Source organism: Myotis lucifugus, unplaced genomic scaffold (assembly GCF_000147115.1).
Source record: "Myotis lucifugus unplaced genomic scaffold, Myoluc2.0 scaffold_16, whole genome shotgun sequence".
NCBI classification, from domain to species: domain Eukaryota; kingdom Metazoa; phylum Chordata; class Mammalia; order Chiroptera; family Vespertilionidae; genus Myotis; species Myotis lucifugus.
This window is the reverse complement of record NW_005871064.1, coordinates 1,848,206-1,871,454: the sequence shown is the minus strand read 5'-3', so window position 1 is coordinate 1,871,454 and position 23,249 is coordinate 1,848,206. Positions and strand designations below refer to the sequence as shown.

The 23,249-nt window shown below is 50.1% G+C and overlaps 1 protein-coding gene across 3 annotated transcripts; it reads left to right on the top strand.

Moving 5' to 3' along the window:
* Positions 1–381: 381 nt before the first annotated feature.
* LIPG (lipase G, endothelial type) lies at positions 382–21,062 on the top strand. Of its 3 annotated transcripts, none has more exons than XM_023750839.1 (10): positions 382–812; positions 4,727–4,908; positions 6,781–6,960; positions 8,233–8,344; positions 13,335–13,556; positions 13,985–14,227; positions 14,892–15,012; positions 15,884–16,102; positions 18,081–18,185; positions 19,325–21,062. In XM_023750839.1, exons 1-10 carry the CDS (start codon positions 773–775, stop codon positions 19,344–19,346), a joined length of 1,446 nt encoding a protein of 481 aa, XP_023606607.1. In that variant the 5' UTR covers positions 382–772; the 3' UTR covers positions 19,347–21,062. The 3 variants fall into 3 exon arrangements, with proteins under 3 accessions (XP_023606607.1, XP_023606605.1, XP_023606606.1); XM_023750837.1 differs by lacking the exon at positions 382–812 and adding an exon at positions 1,425–1,817; XM_023750838.1 differs by lacking the exon at positions 382–812 and adding an exon at positions 3,927–4,313.
* Positions 21,063–23,249: the final 2,187 nt, after the last annotated feature.

The window sequence follows — 23,249 nt, the reverse complement described above, 5'->3', positions numbered from 1 at the left end:
TGGAAGAGACGAAGCACAAATCTGGCGGTGACATTTACCATCCCGTAAAGTGGATTGAGTTTTACCCTAAGAAATATTAAGCCAGCCGACCTACCGCTTGCTAGTGAATTATAGCACGCCGGAGGGACAAAGCGCCCTCGGCCGGCTGGAGAACGAGAGTAACGAGGCAATAGGTCGGAACAGGACCTGCTCCCCCGGACCGGTTTCCCCACACAGATGGTCCTGGCCGGGGCCCAGACACCAGGGAAGCGGGGGCGCGGGGTTGCCGGGGCGCTTTTCCGCCCTTGGTGGAGGGGCCCTTGGTGGAGGGGGACCGGCACTCGCACAGCCCCGCAGGCGAGCTCAGGCTTGGCAAGGGCGCAGCGGAGCGTTCCTCCGCGTCCCCAAGGGCTGTTGGGGCGCAGCCGCCCTCCCGTGGTCCGGGTCGTCGCCCTGCGGGACCCCGAGGCTCCCCGGCGGCAGACGCGGACTGGTCCGCCCCGGAGTCCCGCAGGCGGAGACGCAGGGAGGAGACCCGAGGGAGGAGCAGGGACGCGGAACAATAAAGCGGAGGAGAGGCAGGAAACAGGACGCGAGGAAGGAGCTGCATCATTGCGCTCAACAGGTAGTTGTGCGCCTCTGCGGAGACTCGGACTCGCGCTGGTCACGCGTCCGAGACGCCCAAGCTCAGCTCTCCGTTCTCTGCGGGGAGAGTCGCTAGGATCCCTCCAGTCCTGCACCCCCGAGGTCCGAGGGCACGGACCACGCGGCAGGCTCTGCACCAAGCGCTGACATGATCGCTTTTCGTTTTCCCCAACATCCCCGAGCGGCAGGTACTGTTACCGGGTCCTGGGAGGAGGGCTTGGCTTTGGAGACTTGCGCCGGGTTTTGCAGAACTGGCTGCAGATCCTCAGCTCTGGCCGATCCTTGTCCTACACGCTGCCTGCACCTGCGCGGGCCTCTCTGGGTGGGAGGGGAGTGAAGGAAGACAAGTACCCGAGGTTACCAGGTGGCTCTCCCCCGGCCGGCCCCCTGGCCTGGGGCGTGGAGACCATTCCGTGCGCGGCGGTGGCTGTGCACCTTGGAGAGGATAGCTCTCCTTCCCCAGGGGTCGCGTCCCCAGCAGGCGCAGCGTGTCGGGCCATGTCCCCCCTGGGGCGGCAGAGGAGAGCGAAGAATCTGGGGTCCGGGAATGGGCACGGAGAAAGTGGGGTGGCAGGAGGCGGCAGGTGAGGGAAAAAGCCAGGCTGCGGGTGGGAGCGTCCACGTGGTGAGTGTGTGGCTCTTTCATTCAAACTTTGGGAGTCTCCGTTCCGGCGTCTGAGAAGGTGTGACCAATCAGAGTCCTAAGACAGGAATAAATTATGCAAATCACCATCTGGCGATGGGTCAGATGACTCTCATACTTTTTAAAAACCTACCTCGCCCGGAGTTCGCTGGGTGACAGTGGCGAGCCCGGACTTCCCCGGCGGGAGGCGCGGGTGAGGGCAAGTCCCGTCCTGGTTTAAGCCCCTTCACACTCCCTCCAACGCCCCGCCGCTCAGTTTAGCCAAGTTTCCACTTTCCACCTTCGCCACCTCCAGCTGTCTAAGGCCACACCACTCGCTGGTGGAGGGAAGGTGCCCGCTAAGGGTCTTGCAGGCTCGGGCTGCTGGAAACCGCCAAGAGGTGTTTTTTTGTTGTTTTGTTGGTTTTGTTCTGTTAAAGTCCTGCTTCGCGGAGGGGTGTGTGGCGGGAAAGGATGAGGAGCCCCGTCCTGCTGCTCTGCCTCTGGAGCGCCTATTGTTGCTTTGCCGCGGGAGGCCCCGCGCCCCTTGGTCCAGAGGGGCCGCCGCAAGGTAACGTGCTCTGATTTTTTATTACCTCCAGCTTCTCTTCCGTGCCGGGCCCCTCTGTCCTGCACACCCTCCTTCCATCCCTCCCGGTCCTGGGGAGCCCTTTTATGCCGCGCTATCCCTTTGCTCCTCCTACTTAGCCTTGCCAGTTCACCTGTTTCCTGGCGCTTCTGACCCGGGCATCGCCAGCGGGACCTCCGAAAGGCTGTAGGCTGGCGGGTGCCCTTGTCCTCTGGCTCTAGCCCCACCCCTTCCATCAGATGGATGGGTGCTGTCCAGTCAGCCCAATTGGCTGCCAGCAGCTCTTCAACCTTGTTCTCATCTTTGAACCTGGAGGATTGCTAGCCAAGAGGGTTAGAAGGCGCTCCCTCACCTGGCGCCCCTCCTCCTTTTAATCCACCCTGTAGGTGTTTGAAGGTGAGGCGGCTGGAGCATTTGATGAGTGACTTCTTCCCCTAAATTGCCAGCTTCCTCTTCCCAACACTCCTTCCAACCCCCTCTCATTCTCCTCCTAGCCGCCAGCTTTTCTTCCTTCTGAGTTCTGCATGGCAGCCTCTCCCACTGGCAGAAGGAATGAGGGGAGGGTCACCCAGCGGGAGTGCCAGGGGAACCCCTAAACTGCACCCCGTTATTTCCTCTACTATTTGCTGAGGTTGGTCAAACGACGTTGGTCCATGTCAGCTTATGTACTGGTGGGAGGGTTAATTTGAATGAATGAATGAATGAATGAATGGGGAAGCCTTGCTTTCCTTAACATGTCCCCAACTCTAGTGCTAAGTAAGAGTGTGACCTAGCTCCCGTCGTGTGGAATGTTAATATTCCTTCCAACTTCCGCGTTCTGCGATTCTGAGCATTTTGGGCCATTTCACTCATCCAAAAAAGTAGTTAGTACATGTCTGCTTAGTGCCAGGCATTCTTCTAGGAGCAGGGAAAACCCCTCCCTCGTGGAGCTTACGTTTCAGTGGTGAGAAGACAGACAGGAATCTAATGAACACATTGCAGGTTCAGTAGTTTTATTGCTGGCTTTGCCCAGTGGCCAGGTAAGTTTCTATTGAACGAGTACAAAAAAATGTTTTACATGAATGATAAAGGCATGCTTGAAAATTAAATACCCGTTGCATTTTGAAGTTATTTATTACATGTTCTTACAAGCTAATATCTTTTTAAAGTAGGATACTTTGTAAAACACTGTGTAATACGAAGTGGAACTAAGCAAAGCTGGCAAATTCTCGTGATCCGTCCGCAATGTGTGAAAATATACAAATGGTGCTCAGTGTTATGGAAGGTATGGAGTGCTGGTGGGAGAAGGTGGTACCGTTTTAATCTGTGGTCAGGCTTCCCTCTTTGAGAGTTGAGCGCAAGGAACGGAAGGAGGTGAGAGAATGAGCCACGAGGACTTGTGGATGAAGAACAACCACGAAGTCCCAGAGGTTGACGTGACCCAGGCGAAAGCTCGAGAAGTCTGGGGTCAGAGAAGCAGCTGCAGAGGCGAGCTGTGCGGGTTTATTCACCAATCTCCTCCAGGAAGACAGCAGACTCCTTTACCCTTTTTCCTAGAATTCCCCATCTGGTCTTTGTGTGAGTGGTTATCTGGGTGGAAATTGAGGAGGTGTCAAACTAGTTATGTCCATGGCTCAGATTTCTGCCGGTTGGGGCTTTGTTCATTAATTACAAAGCTCTGCTCATGTGTATTGAGTTGCATTTTCTGGAACCCTGTCCTTTTTACATCTGATGCATTCTCCGCCCCCTACCCCGCCCCGCCCCATGCACCACCCTCTCTCCCCGATTCTGGTCCTTCTGTCCATGGTTCCATTTGCTTCCCGACTCTGGGATAAACGAAGCTCCTGGGATGGTCCTTTGGTATCTTTCCCCCTGATTTCTGAGTGACAAGAGAGCTTGATTTTCTAATTTCTTAGCCCGCTATCAAGGGATGATTTCCTGGGTGGCTGAAACAGTGTGGTGACGACAGCACCCAGTGTGTAAAGGCCATCAGGGCCATCCGTGACATCAGCTGTGTTCTGGGCGCAGGGTCATCTCCTTCATGGCACTGTGTGTGAGCAGGGGAACTGGAGAGAGTTGTTTTTCTGCTCTTTATGCTCCATGGCTTCAGCATAACAAGCTAAAAGCATGCCTGGCACATCCTGGCTCGGCAAAGGGCATCGAGGATGCATGAGGTTTTTGGAGTAAGTGCTAGAATCGAGTTGGGAACACTGGGAGAAGCCCATTGCATAACAGGTCGACAGCGTCTTACCTCCAATTTCAAACTCCAAAAGCTCCCACAACTAGAAAGTTTGGTAACTTGTTTGGCTGCAGGACCTGGCCTTACCTAACTTGAACTCACTTGGCAGCAACACTGAGCTGAATGGACCAGAGGCTATTTTGTAATTTTTTTTTTGTCCTCAAGTATGAGTAGTCACGCCATTTCCCTGCAGAAATGTTAGTGTGCTTGGTGAATGGAGAATGCCCAGACCCTGCGGGAGGTGTTATATAAGACATGGTGTATGTACCATAATGCCTTTCTAAAATCTGAACATGTCTGAATTCTGCAACTCCACTGGTCCCAAGCACTTCAGGAAAAGAATTGAGGACCCATAATCTAAAAGCAGTTCCTTGGGGGAAGGAAGGAGAACTCATTTGATAGGGAAGAAGGAAGACAAGCAAGAGAGACCTGTTTATTTCAGTCACAGTAATTAATACCAGTGACTAAGTAAGTGCTCTGAAATATAGATGAGATGTCCCTTTTATAATATCTTGGCAACTTTTTCTGGGAGGTGAGGAGGAAACACTCAGCAGAGGTGAAAACTTAGACCAGGAGGGATTACATAATTGACCCCAGGTTGGACTAGAGCTGCACCCCGGATCTGTCATGACTTAAGCCCCTTGATGCATCCGGCTCTGTTCTTTCTCCCCAGATGAGCTCCACGAACCCAAGGATGTGCAGGTTCCTGCCAGACCCTCCGTGAGGTTTAACCTCCGCACCTCCGAGGACGCAGAGCATGAAGGATGCTACCTCCCCCTCGGCCACAACCAGCCCCTGGAAGACTGTGGCTTCAACATGACAGCCAAAACCTTTTTCATCATTCACGGATGGGCGGTGAGTCGCGGGGAGGGAGCTCTGCAGCTTGACACAGGGTTTGGTTTCTTTTGTTTCGGTCAATTAAAAAGAATACTGGTGCTTCCAGATTCCACTCTCTGCCCCCCTCTTTTCTTGTGGGCTGCTTGTATTTCAGACAGCTGTGAAGAATGTAATGGGCACTTCGCTGAGGGGGCATTCTGGACTCCAGCAGGGTGGTGTTTGGTGCCGGCACACAGCGGCTTTCAGAAAGTGGCTCTCCTGAGGGCAGCCGCCCAGCCCCACCGGCTCCTCAGGATCCCTCTAATTACGCTTAATTACATTGGTCAACCGCTGCCTCACGGGGGCCATCCCTCCCTAAGAACCGAGCTGAGCTGAAGCAACCTGTCTGGCTCAGAGAGGCCATGAGGAGCCAGCTGGCCCGGTTTGCTGGCTGCCATTGGCACGGTGCCCTCCTGTTTGCATAGAGATGGCTCTTTAAAGGCATTGGGGCTCTCAATGTGCCCTAGCTGAGCAATTCACATTGAAAGGTCCATGACAAACTTCAACAAAAAGGGGTTTTAACACTCAGCTTCAGAAGCTTTTGACCACCGAGGGATTTATTCATTCATAGAATGACAGTCTGTAGGAAAATGGCATTATTAAGTGAGCAGGTTTCTGCCTGGGCTACTTGGGAGGGGACATTCCTCTTCTTCTTTTTTTTATTTTTAAATATATTTTTATTGATTTCAGCGAGAAAAGGAGAGGGAGACAGAGATAGAAACATCAATGATGAGAGAGAATCATTGATTGGCTGCCTTTTGCACGCTCCCTACTGGGGATGGAGCCCGCAACCTGTGCATGTGCCCTTGACCAGAATCAAACCCGGGACCTTTCAGTCCACAGGCCGACACTCTATCCACTGAGCAAAACTAGCCAGGGCGACATTCCTCTTCCTAATGATGAGAAATTCATATCCATTACCTGCTTTCTGGGTCTTTAGGTCTATCACCATCTGTTGGGGTCAGGCCTGGGGGGTGGGGGTGGGGAGTAGGTGCCTACCTACCTAATGTGATTGAAGAGCTGTTTCAAGGCCTGTCCATCTGTCTTCATCCCAGAGCCCACGATTAGAATCATGCATTTGAATCTCTTTAAGGCCCCCTGTCAAAGTGTAAATACAAACTGCCTGCAACTTACAAATGGGTTGCATTCCAGAAAGTTCTTTTGTGATCTGTTTGGAACTTGGAATAGCGGTTTCCCATAGAAGCAAGATTGTAAATGGTGCTTGGGTTCCCAGGCCAGGCACAGAAAATCTTTTTATCTAATAATGTGCTTGCGGATAGTTTACAACTGGACCTTGTCACCATTTATACTTTGTTTCTGTGGGAAAATGTGCTCTGAGTTCTAATTTGGGATTCCTGGGAGAGCTCTTTCCTTCTCTGGGGTCAAGAAGGATGGATTGCGGGACAGGGTCATTTGTTCATTCTGAGTTTGCCGGGGAGACACCATCTCTCTGTATCTTCAAGAGAGAAGCTAATTCTCCAAGGCAACCCATCCAAGCAGCCTTTGAATGATGGAGCAGGCCACCTGCCCGACTGTGATAGGAACTTAGGCCAACTTCAGGCCCGTATTGGCACCAATGCATATCTCACTGTGGCCTTGTAGGACAGTGGGGCGGAACACTGTGAAAGTTTTGATGGGAAAAACTGGGAATGTAAAGAGCAATGAAGACAAACACTCAGGTAGAAATCCTGCTGGTGGTGTGTTCTGCTCATGTGCAAATGCTTGGCCCCTGAGCAGTCAATAGGAAGGTTCTGGAACCAGCTGGGGAGAGGATAATGGAACTGAATTCTATGTTCATTAGGATTTCCAAAATCCAGAGGAGATTTAAGAAGTTTCCTGTTTTCTCCGCAGATGACTGGCATACTTGGGGAATGGCTGTACAAACTCGTGTCAGCCCTGCGGACGAGAGAGAGAGAAGCCAATGTCGTGGTGGTTGACTGGCTCCCCCTGGCTCACCAGCTTTACACAGATGCGGTCAATAACACGAAGACGGTGGGACACAGCATCGCAAGGATGCTCGACTGGCTTCAGGTAACTGGGGATGGGAGGGGGTCATCTTTCCTGAGCAGCATCTTGAACTCTCTTAAGAAATACAGGTTAGACAGTGTTACAGTGAATTTCAGATGTCTGATCAAAATCTTTGGGATTGGTATTGTTACTGAATTATGTATGGCTTGAAATATTCGAAAGCTGGGACTTTTAGACGGCCTTTTAATCCTATATAATAAAAGCCTAATATGCAAATTGACCGAACAGTGGAACAACTGTTTGCTATGACGTGCACTGACCACCAGGGGGCAGATGCTCAATGCAGAAGGTGCCCCCAGCTCACAGGCCCCAGGCCAGCCAAGGCGGGTGCCAGTGGGGGCCCCCTGATCACCCCGCCGGTCGCCCCACAGATCAGCCCTGATCGCCAGCCAGGCCTAGGGACCCTACCAATGCACAAATTTCATGCATTGGGCCTCTAGTTATTGATATATCTCTGATTTTCCATGCTATTTTATATCTGCTGGACAAAAGTTTGCCTTATGGGCCATTACTTTCTGATCTCAGAAATGGATGCCCTCAGGTTGGCTGGGAACGGCCAGGAGGCAGGACTGGCTGGTAATCTTACAAATCTACTGATGTCTGCTCTTGCCTCTGAAGGCGCCTGTCCTGAGGTAGGGAGGGCGTTGCTTCCAACTACTGCCTTGCTGAAAATTTTAAGTGTGGAACACAGATCTAAAGGTCTTAAAATTCTGGGTTCCCGAACAGTCCCTCCGTCTTCTGCCTGGGTTGTTTTGTCGAGCTTGGTTCCTGAGCTTTGGGGTCAAATCCCCATCTCCTCTTCCCCCACCAGCGAGTGCCCTGTCAGGGCGCAATGTCCCAACTCTGGTGTCCCAGGCGGGCTTGTGGTGAGGACTCAGCTCCTGGGGCCGAAGAGGGTGGGCAAGGAGGATGCAGCTGTGGGTTGTGGCTGACACTTAGTCTCCAGGGAGTCTGGTGGCTTTGACCTCCACACAGCCACCCTCCTCCCTTAGATGCTGCCAGAAAGAATGGAAAACATGTAGGGGAAGGGTCAGGTATACAGGTTCTAGTCACAACCTGCCCTCAGCACTTGGCATTTAAAGCGTCTCTAAGTCCTTTTGACCTCTAGCCTGGCTGGGTTCCAGCTGTGTTGTACTGTCAGCCAAGCCAGCCCCTGGAAGTCTCGGTCCCGACTCCCGGGCCTCCTCCTTGTCACGATGGAACCGTTGAAATGTTGGTGACTCTGTGGGCTCAGGACTCCACTCTCCACTCACACACTCTTGTGCCTTCCTGCAGGAGAAGGACGGCTTTTCTCTTGGGAATGTTCATTTGATCGGCTACAGCCTCGGAGCTCATGTGGCCGGGTATGCTGGCAACTTCGTCACAGGCACGGTGGGCAGGATCACGGGTAAGCGCTGCCTCCCCCACAAACAGCTGGTCTCCAGCCCCTGCAGCTCCTCTGACAAGCTGGCCTCTCTGAACCAGAGCGCCCCTCACTGAGGCAGCACGAGTGAGCCGTAGAGGTTAGCTTCGGAAGGAACCCGGAGAACATCGACCCTAGAGCTTTTCAAATGTTCTAATGAGTCATGGAACCCATTTTTCTTCCAATTGAACTTGTACAGCACCCCAACAAAGGAAACACAGAAGGGATGTCCTAGTTGAGGCTGGGTGTATGGTGGGTAGTGTTAGTTTTGCTGTTTGGGCCTTCCCCTCCCCCGGAGGAATCACCGGGTCCCAAAGCCCCAGTTTGAAAACCACTGGTCTGACTCAACAGGTGAGGAAAAACCCAGGGGCAAACAGCTGATAACTAAAGGGCAGAAGTGGGGTGGAGCCCTGGCCTCCAAGCTTCTGGGGCTCACTGCCATCCCCACCTGTGATACTCTAGGACAGCGGTTCTCAACCTGTGGGTCGCGACCCCTTTGGGGGTCGAACGACCCTTTCATAGGGGTCGCCTAAGACCATCGGAAAACACATATATAATCACATATTGTTTTTGTGATTCATCACTATGCTTTAATTATGTTTAATTTGTAACAATGAAAATATATCCTGCATATCAGATATTTACATGACGATTCATAACAGTAGCAAAATTACAGTTATGAAGTAGCAACGAAAATAATGTTATGGTTGGGGGTCACCACAACATGAGGAACTGTATTAAAGGGTCGCGGCATTAGGAAGGTTGAGAACCACTGCTCTAGGACCTGCAGGGAAAGAGTGAGGGGTGGATTCTAGTTTGGATTCTGCCTCTGATTTCTAGTTCATCTACCAACAGCCTCTTGCCAGCGTTTTTGGCTGGCATATTTATTGGTGATAATGACCTGTTCAGAACGGATGATTAAAACTTTGTCTTTAAAGACACCTTGCTGATATAGGCACCCAGGTTGTCAATAGAAAATTGAGCGTTCCGATTTAGTGAGATTTTGATGTGGGCCTTTGGGTTAAATCCTCTAATGACTCTGAAAAGTGGGAAGATTCTCTTTACCATGTTGGGGCCCCTCTAATACAGACACAGGGCTTGCTCCAGGCTAAAATGAATGGCAGATTTGTTGCCCTGAACTTTCAACCTCCTTCCAACATTCTTTCATTTGTCTTCACTTCCAGCTTTCCCCTCACCCCTACCATAGAAGGAAAGAGTGGATCAATTTCATTTTGAAACAGGACTCAGGTGGAAGGGTGTTCTTAGCTAAAGAAAGATTTAGTAAAGGTAGAGTTTCAGGTTTCAGCAATAAGCTGCTGGAGTAGATTTTAAAAAAATTTGTGAGGTTTTAGTGGACCTCTTTATATCATTGTCTGGGTTTAAGTCGAATGTCCTGGCGGGCGTGCACATGCACACACACACTCACACTCCTTTAGGTCCAATGATCTGGTTCAGCGTACTTTGAGAACTTTACTTTTTATTGCCACGGCCACGGGGCCTGAGCCCTGTAGGTGGGCAGTGATTGTGTGGCCACACATGACCGCTCATTAACCACTGAGTGCAAAGCTGTTTGACCCTGAGCCCGGCGGGGTCCTATCGCCTGAGCACCTCCTTTCAGTCTCCGTGCAACGTGTGATGTCCAGAGCAGGGCCAGCTGTTCTGGGGGCGGCCAGCACCCACCAGGCCCCCACCAGAGAGTCCTTGGCAACAAGGACTAGCTGCAGAGCCTCCCTTTCCTGATTTCTAAATCCGAAAGGAGAGGGGCTGTGAGGAGCGTTCCGGTTTTTCCCCCGTCTGGGTGGCAGCTGCTGAGATGTGGGCTTCGGGCAGAATGCTAATCAGTCCTCTGTGCTGTCGGCCTGGGGCACGGGGGCCGCATGTCCTGAGCTCAGCCCCTTCTCCCCGGCCTTTCTCTGTGGAACAGGGGCCTTGGGTGAGCACAACAGGAAGGAGTGGCCTCGGTCCAGTTGCCAAGCAGCCCCTCGGAGGGTATTTGGCTGACCTGACATACGCTGTTGTGCATGCCTGATGGGGAGGCTGTGCGCTCTCCTCTCCCCTCAGACTTCTTTCTCATGGGCCTGGGAAGCAGGTGGCCCCGATGGGTGAGAGGACCAGAGACTGTTGCGGGAGTGGGGTCCTGAGGCTGCTGCTGCCGCCGTGCAGAGGCCTGGGCCTGTAGGGGGAGACAGGAATCCCAGTCTTGCTTGGATCAGAGAGCTGTGCATTAGGCTTCCGAGGGAATTCTGTGATATAATAGATCATGTATTTCTAATTGAACACTTATCTACTTAGTTATACATAAATAAGCAAATAGATTTATTTATTCATTCATTCAAGAAATATGAATTAAGTGACCACTCTGTAGGCTCTGGGCTAGATGCTACCTAATGTCCAGCACCTACTGTGTGGCAGGTGCTTCGTGCCATATGTAAGTCACATAGCACCTGGCCAAGGGGGTCCTTTTGGCTGCATTTTGCAGACAGGGAAACAATGACTCGGTGCTTAAACAATGGGTCCGATATCTTACACGCCAATGAGTGTGTGCATGCCCGTGAGTGTGTGTGGACAGAGCACTTTCGGAGGAGTCAGGCTGAGTGGAAGGAGGGGTGGTTCTCCATCTGCTCTCTCTTTTCGGAGGGGATAAGTTCTCCATCCCATTCCGAGTTTAAAAAGTAAACCGTGCAACTTTCCCCAGAGTGTGAGCCCTGGCCCCGTGTCAGGCCAGGCAGTCTGGGTAGGGAAGGCTCCGCCTGGCCGCCAGCAGGCCTGTCGGGAAGCCCTCAGCCGCCTGCATTCCTCCCGCGCAGCTCGGTTTCCATGGCACTGACCGTCTGGTGGAGACTTTTGTTCACACCAAGCAAAGAGCCCCTCTCTTGTATTGGTGGCAAAGCAGAATGTTCCTTTTTCCCTTTTCTTTCTTCCCTCCAGGAAACATGGCAGCAGGCAGGGGAGAGGCTGCTAGTGTCAGAACTGTGGTTCTTGCAGCCTCTAAAACAAGGCATCGTGGGCTGTTTTGGGAGGATGCTGTTTTTGTGCCATCTTTCTTTTGTGTCCTGGGCTGGGGTGAGCCCACGAGCAGCCTGGCCTCCCTAAGCTGCCTCTGCCTTTCATGTGTTTCTCTAAACCTCTGGAAACTATTTAGTCTCAACCTCCACCAGTTCTCATGAGTAATGAGTTCCACAGGTTTACTGTCCACTCTGGACAATAGCTTTGCCTTTTGCTTCTCCTACAGCTCCTCTCTCAAGCCCACAATGTGCTCCTGGTTCTGTGGCACTGGGGCCTAGGGAACACAGGTCTTTTTTTAATCCTCACCTGGGGATATTTTTCCATTGATTTTTAGAGAGAGGAAAAGACAGAGAGAAATATTGATGTGAGAGAAACACATCGATGGGTTGCCTCCTGACCAGGGCCCAGGCTGGGGAGGAGCCTGCAACTGCAGTACGTGCCCTTGACCGGAATCAAACCCAGGACCCTTCGGTCCACAGGCTGATGCTCTATCCACTGAGCCAAACCGGCTAGGGCTGGAACAGTTCTTGACAGTAGGTAGCATCACTTCCTTTTTATGACTGTTTTTGGTCATGTCTCCTTCCTGCCTTGCTTTCTCAACCAGGATTTCTTAACCTCCGCTCCATTCAAATGCTTTGTTGTGGAGCTGCCCTGAGTATTATTGGATGTTTATCAGCTCCCCTGGCCTCTAACCACTAGATGCTTAGTAGCTTCTCTCCCCCTCCCCCAATTTTGACAACCCAGAATGTCTCTAGACAGTGCCAAATGTCCCCTTGGAAGCAAAATCCCTCCCAGTTGAGAACCACTGTTCTAGACTAAACAGACCCCCTTCCTCGGCTGTAAATACTCTTTTCTTCACTTTTTCTCTCTGTGTCTGAAGAGCCTTCTGGTTGGGATGAATTTGGCACCCATAATTACTTGGGTTTCATATAGTAGCTAGTATTTACACTGACAAGCACTTCATCTTATATCATCTCACACGAATTGTATAAATTAAGACATTCAGGTTCCACTTTATAGATGGTACTGAAGCGTGGCGAAGTTTTTCAGAATCTGGCCCACAGACTAGCTACTTTTAGGATCACCTGGAGAATAAATATATATATTTGGGCCCCACACCAGACCTACTAATTAGAATCTCTAGGGGGTAAGGAACCTGCATTTTATAGTTTGCAAATTCCTTTTTTGAATGGTTTTGCCTTCCTGTGGGTTCCAACATTAAAAGATGGTGAAAGTCTCTCGTATGGTTGCCACGCCTGCCCAGTTCCCTTCCCTGCCCTCTCCCCCAGCCCACACATACACACAGTAACCAGCGGCTGGTCTGCCCGTCCGGAGTGTTTTGTAGCTGCAGAGTGGGCTCTGAATTTGTAACGAGCTCCCCAGCGATATTTGCGATCTTCAAATGTGAGAGCCAGCGCTCTCCACGTGCTGCTCGCCTGTCCAATCCAGAGCATTTGCAGGCAGGGTGTTTTCTCTTAGCAGCTGCAAAACAGGATTCTGGAGGCGTGGGGTATAGGTTCTCAGTGTATCTGGTGTCCTCACTCACCCTTGCCATTCCACCCCTGGGCCTGGGTCATCGCTAAAGGAAGAGGACCAATTAAGTCGAAATATAAATAGCTCAGTTTGGGGAGACTGAGTCTTCCCTCCAGAAATGGAGGTAGCTCAGTTATTTTGTGAAAAGCCTGCTCCTCTGAGGCTCTCAGTGGCAGAATAAGTGGGATGAATGGCTTAGTTTCAGCCAGCCCAAGTTCTTTCTAGAACTGCTCCACTTCTGACAGCCTGGTATGTGCCATGGTGAAGCCTGTGGGCAGTCAGCTGAGGTGTCAGGGCAGGTGAAGGTGGCAGGAGAAAGCCAAGTTCCTGGGCTGCAGGCAGATTAGCTGGGCTCTGAGGACAGTTTTATTCTGCATCTTCGGGCTCCACTGGGCGCATCTGACACAGTCCGTCTCGGCTCCCCCTTCTGCTGTAGGCCTGGATCCTGCCGGGCCCATGTTCGAAGGGGTGGACATCCACAGCAGGCTGTCCCCTGACGACGCAGACTTTGTGGATGTCCTCCACACCTACACGCGGACCTTCGGCTTGAGCATCGGGATTCAGATGCCCGTGGGCCACATCGACATCTACCCCAACGGGGGTGACTTCCAGCCCGGCTGTGGACTCAACGATGTCTTGGGGTCAATTGCATATGGAAGTGAGTTCCTTATTTTCTGCTTCATGGGGAAGTTTGACTCAGTTAGCTCACCCTCTCCTATATCAGCCCAGGCTGCTAGAGATCCCAACCACATTTATTTCATTATTCCCACTTCCCCCCACAACGGCCTGCCAACTGTCTGCCCCTCCTCATCCTACAAGCCTGTGAACAGCCTCCTGTAGCCTCTGCTCTGCCTTCTCATGCTTTGAGAAGGTCCAGTTATTATTGATTAATTTCTTTTTATAACAAAAGGAATACATGTTTGTTGAAGATTTTGCACAGGACTTACTGAGTACCAATTTTGCACAGTACTTACTGAGTACCAATTTTGCACAGTACTTTGCACAGTACTTACTGACTGAGCGGGCGGATCATTGAGAAGCGGCTCATCAATCATGCATGCTCTCTGTCTCTCCCTCCCCCGTCAGCGATCGCAGAGGGCGTGAAATGTGAGCACCAGCGGGCCATATACCTCTTTGTTGACTCCCTGATGAATGAGGACAAGGCGAGCTTTGCGTTCCAGTGCACAGACTCCCGCCGCTTCAAAAAGGGGATCTGTCTCAGCTGCCGGAAGAACCGTTGTAATAGCATTGGCTACAACGCCAAGAGAACGAGGCACAAGAGGAACAGCAAGATGTACCTAAAAACCCGGGCGGGCATGCCTTTCCGAGGTAACCTGCCCCGCCACGCCCTGAGGATTGTCTACCCTCCTTCTAAACACCTTGTGAAACAGGCACATCCCTGCCAGGTAGATGTGGCCGGCACAGTTAGAGCAAACCATTGCAAATTGGATTGCGTTGTGCTTGCCGTAGGAAAGCTAATCTAAAAACCAATGGTGGGGACTCCTTTTGTGATGTGAATCATCACTCCATGATCAGGGTGTTAATATCTTAAATCTCTCCTTCATTTAACTTTTCAAAGCTGTTCATATTTGATTATCACAACAAATCTGAGGTAGGACCAATAGGGATCAAAAGGATATCTTGCCATTTTTATAACATGTTATAAAACCATAAAGTTTTGTGGGAATCATGGGCGTTACTTACATACGAGGAAATTGAGGCTCAAAGAGCCTTGGTCCTTAATTCAAGGCTATGCAATAGGAAAGTAGCTGGGCCAGAATCCCCAAAGGTCTCCTGCACCCCCACTTTAGAGCTCCTTCTTCTATCCCTCTTACGCCACTGGACAGAATGAGACCAGAGAGAAGCTGGAGGTTGGGCTGGACCCAAAGGATGACAGTCCCTAAAAACCCAGTGACAGATGACTCAGTTTGGGACAGGTTGCCCTGGGATGACAATCAAGGCCCACACTGTCTTTGTTCTGCTGTCTCTGCAGTTTACCATTACCAGATGAAGATCCATTTCTTCAGCTACAAGAACACGACAGAAATCGAGCCCACTTTTTACGTCACCCTTTATGGCACCAGTGCAGACTCGCAGATGCTGCCGTTGGAAGTGTAAGTCCCAAGTTCCCTCCGCTGGGGTGAGGACCAGTTGGTATGAGAATGAGAGAGCGCGGGAGTGTGTGAACCACGGAGAGGGGTGTGGTCTGAGGGCTGGGTGATTCCAGCGGCCTTTGCAGTCCTCTGTCTCTCCGTCTGCTCTCCACCACCAAGCCCTTGACACACAACGTTTCTGGGAGGGAAGCTCCCAGGATACATCAGCAGTGTGAGAAGCTGCTGAGTCAGCTCGGCAGAAAGTGCTGTCTCATTTCAGACAACGCCTGACATTAGGAAATTTGGACCATTTCTAATTATCTGTGGGAGGGGCACACAGCAATCTGGATATATTTGTTGAGCACTCCTTACGTACAAGGCGTCATCAAAGTAGTGGCTATCAGGGCTCAGGGTCTAGTTGGGAGACCAGGTTTGTATGCACACAGTCACACCCACAAACGGGGTGAGGCAGGTTCCCCAAATGTCTAATGGGAGGGAGGGGCTGGAGGGGGCTAGGAGTTTCCCAGGAGACAGACGCCTGTGGGCAGAGAGGAAGAGGATACTGTTGAGTGGGGATGTGACTTCTCTCTGCTTTCTCATTTCTGTTCTTTCTTGGACCTGTGTCCCCAGGAAGCAGTATAAATAGGGAGGTAGGTACTCAGGAATTTTTGATAAAAGTCTGGGGTGCAGTAGGCAACGTTATCTTTCTGTCAGCGTGGAGACAGTGGGCTTCCACCTTGGTGATGCCAGTGCGGGTGGAGGACCTGGGGGAGAGCCCTCTCCTTGTTTCTCTCCTGTCCATGGGGGGCAGGTGCTGCCAGGGCATCACCCCACAGGTGTGGCAGTTTTCCAAGTGGCTGGGAGTGAGACCAGCTTCTCTCGCCCCTTGCAGAGTGGAGCGGATCGGGCTGAATGCCACCAACACCTTCCTGGTCTACACAGAGGAGGACTTGGGAGACCTCTTGAAGATCAGACTCACCTGGAAACGGGCACCTCAGTCCTGGTACAGCCTGTGGACCGAGTTTCGCAGCTACCTGTCTCGATCCCGGAAGCCTGAGCAGGAAGTGAATATCAGGCGCATCCGGGTCAAGTCTGGGGAAACCCAGCGCAAGTAAGTGCCTCATGACCCTTTTCGGCCCCATGTCAGCGGTGAGCACAAAGCGTGTGCCTGGGCCGGGTCCTTTCCTTTGCTAAGCAAGCACCTTCAGTCCTTTCATATCCAGAAAACGGGGGCAAAACCTCAAACACCTTTGCAAGGGAAAGCGAAGTCCAGATCAAGACATCTGTCGACGTTTGGGCCCTGATCACAGGCCCTTGGCTGAGGGGGTGCACAGTGGGGGCTGCAATCCAGCCCTCGTTCTATTTGCCAAGCCCTGTGTTGGCCCAGAGGAATCAGGGCTGCCCCTGGACAGGGCTTTTCAGGAGTGCTGCTCGCTAACTGTGTGCTCTGAGGTCCGTGCAACCACAAGTCTTTGCTTGCTCCTGTGTGGAACAAACCAGAGTATCAAGTTCAGGAAGCCCCCAGGATGAGGTCTCTGGCGGCACCTGGTTCCCGAGCATCCTATTTTCAGAGCATCAGACCTCTCCTTCCGAGGCTGTGAGGCAAGGACATGGGGCAGGGTCCTGGCGTCAAGCAGAAGAGAATCCCATATGCTACGCCCGCTGGCAGCTTCCACACGCCTGTTAACCCCAAGACTAGCATGAAAAATCCAGACCTTTATCTGTCACTGCCTTCACCTCTGAGCCTTGGCCCTTTGAGCAGCTTCCTTCTAAGTAGAAGCCAAGGAAGTCTGAACCTTTGTCAAGAGAGTGTTGGGGGCGACCTTGTTCAAATCCTTCAGCAGGCCTCTAGGAGGTCATGGTCAGCCTTACGATGGTTGGAAACAGCCTCTGCCCCCTTTGTACCTCATTTGGCATTTGCTCCATCCCAGTCTTCAGATGCCCTGTGTGCACGCATCGCCGCTGGCACAGGTTGGCCGTGAGAGGAGCGGAGGTGCACATGTGTGAGGGCTTCTTTGGGGCATGAATACTAAAAAGTGGAATTTCGAAGTTATAGTACACGTCTTCTTCACTCGACTAGATGTTATTAATTTCCCGTCCCAAGTGGTTGGACCAATTTTCAATCTTAGCCACAGAATAAGAGCTCTCCTTTCCCCTCCTCTTCACCTGTATTTGGTGGGACATTCTTGCTACCCTGTTGGGTATGAATTGGTCCCCTACTCTTGTTTTAATTTTTTTCTGATTGTGATAAGGCGAGTCACCTTCTTATAGGTTCATGTGCTATTGGGGCTTCCTGGGAAAGGTTCTTAAAGCTGTTCTGATTATGGCTTTTGTCCTGCAGGTGAGCATCAGGGTCACGTGTCCCTCCCATCTGTTGGTCATGGGGTCATGCTAATCACATGCTTCTGAGGTGGGGGTGGGGGTGGGCCACGTGATTTTGCTGTCAGTTATAGTTGAAATGGTTATTCGACCCCGGATTCTACCTGTGATCCTGCTGTCCACTTCCCGAATCTTTGTTTTAACTCACAGCTGAGTCCAGCCATGCTCCTTGGTGGATATTTAAGAGGTCTGTACTGGAGGCACCTCGCGTTCCTTTATTCGAGGAGATTACAGTCCACCATAGATATAGGAATCCACACGCCATTCAAGGCAGTGCATCCTGTGTTAAATAAGAGGAGACCTTCGTTATTGACACCAGGCCATAAGAAGTAACGACAATAACAAAAGCAGCATTTCTGTAAGGATGTGCTTTCCTATTAAACTGAGAGAGCAGTGTCTCAGGCAGTCAGGGAGGCTCCCGAGAGGCAGCAGTCTTTGGAACAGACGGAGAGAAGAATGTGGAAGAGGTGTGGCTCAAGGCTGCCTGAGCCGAATCATGAGGCACCTCAGAGCGAGACCCGGTCTGGCCTGCATGTAGTCGCAGTAGGGTGCTCCGAAGGCCCTTGAGCCAGGGTGCGGCATGAGGAAGACTTCTCTTTCCTCTTTGCTCCGTCCACCTTGGATCCAGAAAGCACCATCTGGCTCATGCACAGCCACGTGCCTTCCCCTGTAGAGTTGTGGTGACCTCGGCGGTTTCTTTTTCCTCCTAGATATGCTTTCTGTGCGGAAGACCCTGAGAACACCAGCATATCCCCTGGCCAAGAGCTCTGGTTCCACAAGTGTCTGGACAGCCGAAGAATAAAAAGTGGAACCAGGTAACCGGGACTGTCTCCTATGTTCACGCAGTACATGCTGACTGCTCGCCCAGCACGCGTGGACATGGGGCTGGGCACCAGGTTGGAGTACGGAGTTGGGGAAGAAGTAAAGGAGAACCACACAGTATCATTCCCTTTTTTAGGTTGTTGGGAACCAGGTTGGTGTGAGAGGATACTAGTGGGCAATTCTCCCCCTTTTGAGAAGCAGGAATGCTATCTGTGTCACGCTGAATCAGACAAAGGGGTCACCTTGCATCAGTGTCCCATTGCCCTGAGCTGGAGTCCCTTTATTTCAGAACTGAAGAAAGTTGATATCTCAAGGTGTGAGGCGGTGGGCACATCCAAAAGGGGAATTTGTCACATGTCCTCTGAGTCTAAACGCTTGCTGAAGAAAAGGGAGACCGGCCCTACCACCAACCTCCACCTCTTGCCCCAACCAAGGTCCTAGATAATAGTTTTACTGCCATATGCTGAGCACATACATGTGCCCACCTCGCGTTCAGTGCCTTCATTAATTTTTATCATCAACCCCAGGACGTTGGTGTTGTTAACCCTATGCTCAGGCGGGGAACCGAGGCTCAGGGAGTTCAGGGTGAACTCTTTCCAGGTCCCCCAGCTGGTGACAGTGGGGCAAGGATTGAGGCAGATTGGTTTACTGAAGCCAAGGCCTTTTCTTGCTCAGATAAACCACCTCACTTTGATCTGGCTGTCAATGGTCAAGCAGCTGCACCCGCGCCCGGTCCCCTGTGATGAACTGTCTGCCATCCTGAGGGCCGGGCTGCAGGCCAGCTACTCTGTCTCCTGTTACGGAGCATCGGTGTGATCACAGCTCGGTGATCACAGGACTGTGGGATTCTGAAACTGCCCGTCTAATTAAGCGACTCAGTCTAGGCCAGTGGTCGGCAAACTCATTAGTCAACAGAGCCAAATATCAACAGTACAACGATTGAAATTTCTTTTGAGAGCCAAATTTTTTAAACTTAAACTATATAGGTAGGTACATTGTTATTAACTTAATTAGGGTACTCCTAAGGCTTAGGAAGAGCCACACTCAAGGGGCCAAAGAGCCGCATGTGGCTCACGAGCCGTAGTTTGCCGACCACGGGTCTAGGCTCACACTCGCACCTGGTTCCTTTCAGGCAAACTGTGGAGCTTCCCTGAGGGTGCCAGCAAGGCCCCCCCGCCCCGCCTACCAAGCACATGGAGGAAAGTTACTGCTGAGGACCCACCTGATGGAAGGACCGCTCTGCCTTGACCCTGGAGCACAGGGAAGAGCCTGCTTGCTGGCCCAGGACCTTGCCTCCCATGACAACTGGGCCTTCTCGCCAGAGGGGACTGTGCACAGCTCTTCCTGCTGCTGCCCTAGAATAGCTCTAAGGCCAGATCTGTGTGCAAACAGCCAAATGCCTGGGCCTCTTATGCACACCGGGCTGGCTGATAAGTGACTGGGTGGGCCTGTGTTTTGCCTGGCAAGGACCACTGGCTCCGAAGTGGCCTATGTGGAAGGCTGTCAGTGTGGGGCCCGACTTGCGTCGGAGTGACAGGCCTTCCTGCTGGGAGCCGACCTGTCAGGATGGCAGACCTGTGTCCTTGTTCACCCAGAGATGGTCGATCTGGGGTGATGCTGAGGCCCTCGATGTTGGGGTTCAACGAGCTGCGTCGATCAATGTCGGTTACTTCTTCGACATTCTGTCCTGTTCCTTAACTCACTCTCTAAAGCACACATCACTGGCTTTCTTATTTTTCTATTGCTCATTTTTTTTATTGGATAAATGTTTATTAAGCACTTAACCTTAATGGGATTGGGATTTGCAGACTCCCTTAAAGTTTAAATGGTCCACGAATATACATATGATGAAGGCACAAGGGGCATTGGGGAGGATGGAAGAATGGGGACCCTGGGGTTTTCAGCAGTTTCTACCTATTTCTTCTTAGTTAACATGTGCATCCCCCTAAGAGTGATATGTTTGATCACCAGCAGAGTAGCAAGCAGGGCGCCATGTGTGCTGGGGATCAGAATGGTGGCCAACTACCAGATATGATTGCTTTGCAGCAAAATCTCTTTTGTTGAGGAAGGTAGAAGGTATTACATATGTTATACATATCTGTTTATCCAGAACCGTCGCCTGTCAAACAGCTGGTGCTAAGATTTCACACGCTGTTTTTCTTCCTTAGAAATACCTGGCTTTAATACCAGCCCCTTTTCTGTTGAACTTCTTGGAAAAGCCTCTAATTCTTCATTTGAATTAATATACATGATATCCAAGGAACCCATTTTTACTTTCCAAAAGATTTTCATGTGGGTCACCTAATTAGAGATTAACAACAGGAGGTGAACAGGGAAGCCATTATTAACTCTGTATAAAATGAGGCTCTGAGGTTCAGCCACGTGTCTAGAATTATATACCACGTTGGTGACGGGGGCCAGGTAAGGACCCAGATTTCTAAGAGGCAAAGTCCATGGTATGTTGATCTCTGCAACTTCATTAAGATGTTTATAGCCATTTCTCTCCAATCTGCCCCAGATGTGACAAACAAGGAATATTTCTCAGAGCCATTCATAAAACCCAAGCCCTTTTATTAACCTGTAACCAGGAAAACAACTGTGCCAAGGGGTGGGGCTTTTTATGGATGAGATTTATTTGGAAGGAGATATGATACCAGGTGGGGGAGGAAAGAGTGATTTTTTTTGTACTGAGGTTTTTAAAGGACCCTGTTGTAACCTGTCTTGTGCCAAAGTTGTACCTTTGTTCAATGCCAAACTTCAAAGACATCATCAGTCAAGTCTTAAGTCAAGGTGTCTCCACCCCACTGTGTGCCTCTTCTGTTGTTTCTGTCATTGCTTTCCAGCCAAAGTGGAGCTTGTGTTACTCACTCTACCTCTGACCTGTTTTTAGTGATGGAACCTTAAGAATCAAATCCTCGGTGGGTCCTATATTTATACATTTTGCTTGAAGACTTATTTGTATATGCTGCTGCTTTTTTAAATGCTACGCAGAACATTATTTATTTTTCAAGTGTATGTAATGTATAAAAACAAATATATGGGTAGTTTTTACATTAAGATTAACCAATTTCAAGACTAAGATTTTTAATAGTAAAGTAATAAAAGTCTACAAAATTCTTAGTGGTGTGGCAACTCAGTTCTTAAAAGTCGAGAGACTTATGGATGCTCAAGCCTAGGGTTTGACAAAAAGTTACTTTAATATAAGATATAGTCTCCATTTGGTACTAATTATTGGTAGGAAGTGGACAACAACTCCTTTCACCAAGAACAAGGAGAAAAAAATATTTGGAATAATAATTTAATAGAAATTATTAAATTATTACTAAATTATTAAATTTAGTAGAAATGCCTGAAGGTGGATGTTAGGAAGAAGATGGACATTGGGGAACATTAGTGAGGATATAGGTTTGATTGCATGGGACCTAGATTATAGGGGCTTAGACCAGATAGAAGTTGATCTTTCTATCATTTTTAACTCCAAGCTGGTATTGAAGTTCTGTTCCATTAAGCCAAGAGGGAACTAGGCTGCCTTTTATAACTGGGTTTATCTACAAATTGGGGATAGTCTCTCTCTCAAAAAAGATTAATAAGTAAATAAAAAAATAAGAGTAAAACAAATATAAACCAGGGTTCAGGTCATGTGTTGTCCTAAACATCTGTGGTTAGCAATACCGCTTAAACTTGACTTTATATCATACCAGTGCATGTATGTGTTGTGGTGCAAAAGGGCTGCTGGAAATGTCTGGAAGCTGGGACAGGTCTAAGCAAGGAAGGACCCAAGTGTAGATGTCAGCTGGGGCAGCAAGGAGCAGAGTTATCTGGACCAGAGCTATCGTCTCAGCGAAAGGAAGCCATGCTCTACCTCTTTTATTCTTTCACAGGAAGTGGGTGGTCATGGTCAGATGCCACATACGAGCTGTGAAAGTGTTGAGGCCAGAAACAGAGGCCGGATTACCTCACTGGCGTGGAGAAGCTAAGAGCTTTAGAATGAAAGAAGTCTTGACTTCTGCCCTGGTCATTATCCCAAGACAACTTCAGGGGGGTTGTTGTGAAGCCAACACCTCAACTACTTATTGGGAGGGAGAGCATTCTCTCACCACCTCAACAACGCATTCTCCCTTTCCTGTCAGAGATACCAGTCCTACTTTCTTCTTTCTGTCTAGGCCAGTGATGGCGAACCTATCACACCCGTGTCAGAGGTGACATGCAAACTCATTTTTTGGTTGATTTTTCTTTGTTAAATGGCATTTAAATATATAAAATAAATATCAAAAATATAAATCTTTGTTTTATTATGGTGGCAAATATTAAAAAATTTCTATATGTGACACGGCACCAGAGTTAAGTTAGGGTTTTTCAAAATGCTGACACGCCGAGCTCAAAAGGTTCGCCATCACTGGTCTAGGCTAACCCAACCTCCCTGTACAGGCTGAGAATCTCAGAAGTGTGAGAGTTTCACAAGTGTGGCTTCACCCCCGCAGTTCATTTCCCTGGTGACCACACCACAGATGTCTCTCCCTCCTTCAAGCTTCTTTATTAGTTCTTCCTCTTCTCTTTCTTCCAGCCCCTCCCTTTCCTCCTTCTCCTTCCCCTTCTCCTTTTCCTCTTTCTCCCCCTCTTCTTCATCAAACAGTTTTATTGTGGTTTAATGGACACAATACACACAGATGTAAATCATACAATTTGATGTTTTGATGCGTGAATTCATCATGAAACTGAAATCATCACCACGGTCAAGAGAGTGAACATATTACTCACCTCTAGAAGTTTCCTCATGCCCCTGTGTGGTCCTACCTGCTGCCCTCTCTTCAGGCCAATACCGACATGCTCTCTGATGCTATAGATGAACTGGAGTTTCCTAGGATTGTAAGAAAAATATATGTATGGTTTGTCCTCTTTTTCCCCCCACCTTTTCCACAGTATAATTATTTTGAAATGGATCCATGTTTTTGCATGTACTAGTAGTTCACTCCTTTCTATTGCTGAGTAGTATTCATTGTATGGATACACCACCTGTCTATCCAGGCACTTTGAGTTTCCTACCTCTATATGTGGCT

What these genes read in the sequence shown, in the direction of transcription:
- LIPG (XM_023750837.1), top strand. Translation starts at nt 1,721, where the DNA reads ATGAGGAGCCCCGTCCTGCTGCTCTGCCTCTGGAGCGCCTATTGTTGC. An exon ending in GGATGCTCGACTGGCTTCAG is followed by an intron (nt 6,961 to 8,232) that starts GTAACTGGGGAT and finishes GCCTTCCTGCAG; the next exon opens with GAGAAGGACGGCTTTTCTCT. An exon ending in GGCGGGCATGCCTTTCCGAG is followed by an intron (nt 14,228 to 14,891) that starts GTAACCTGCCCC and finishes CTGTCTCTGCAG; the next exon opens with TTTACCATTACCAGATGAAG.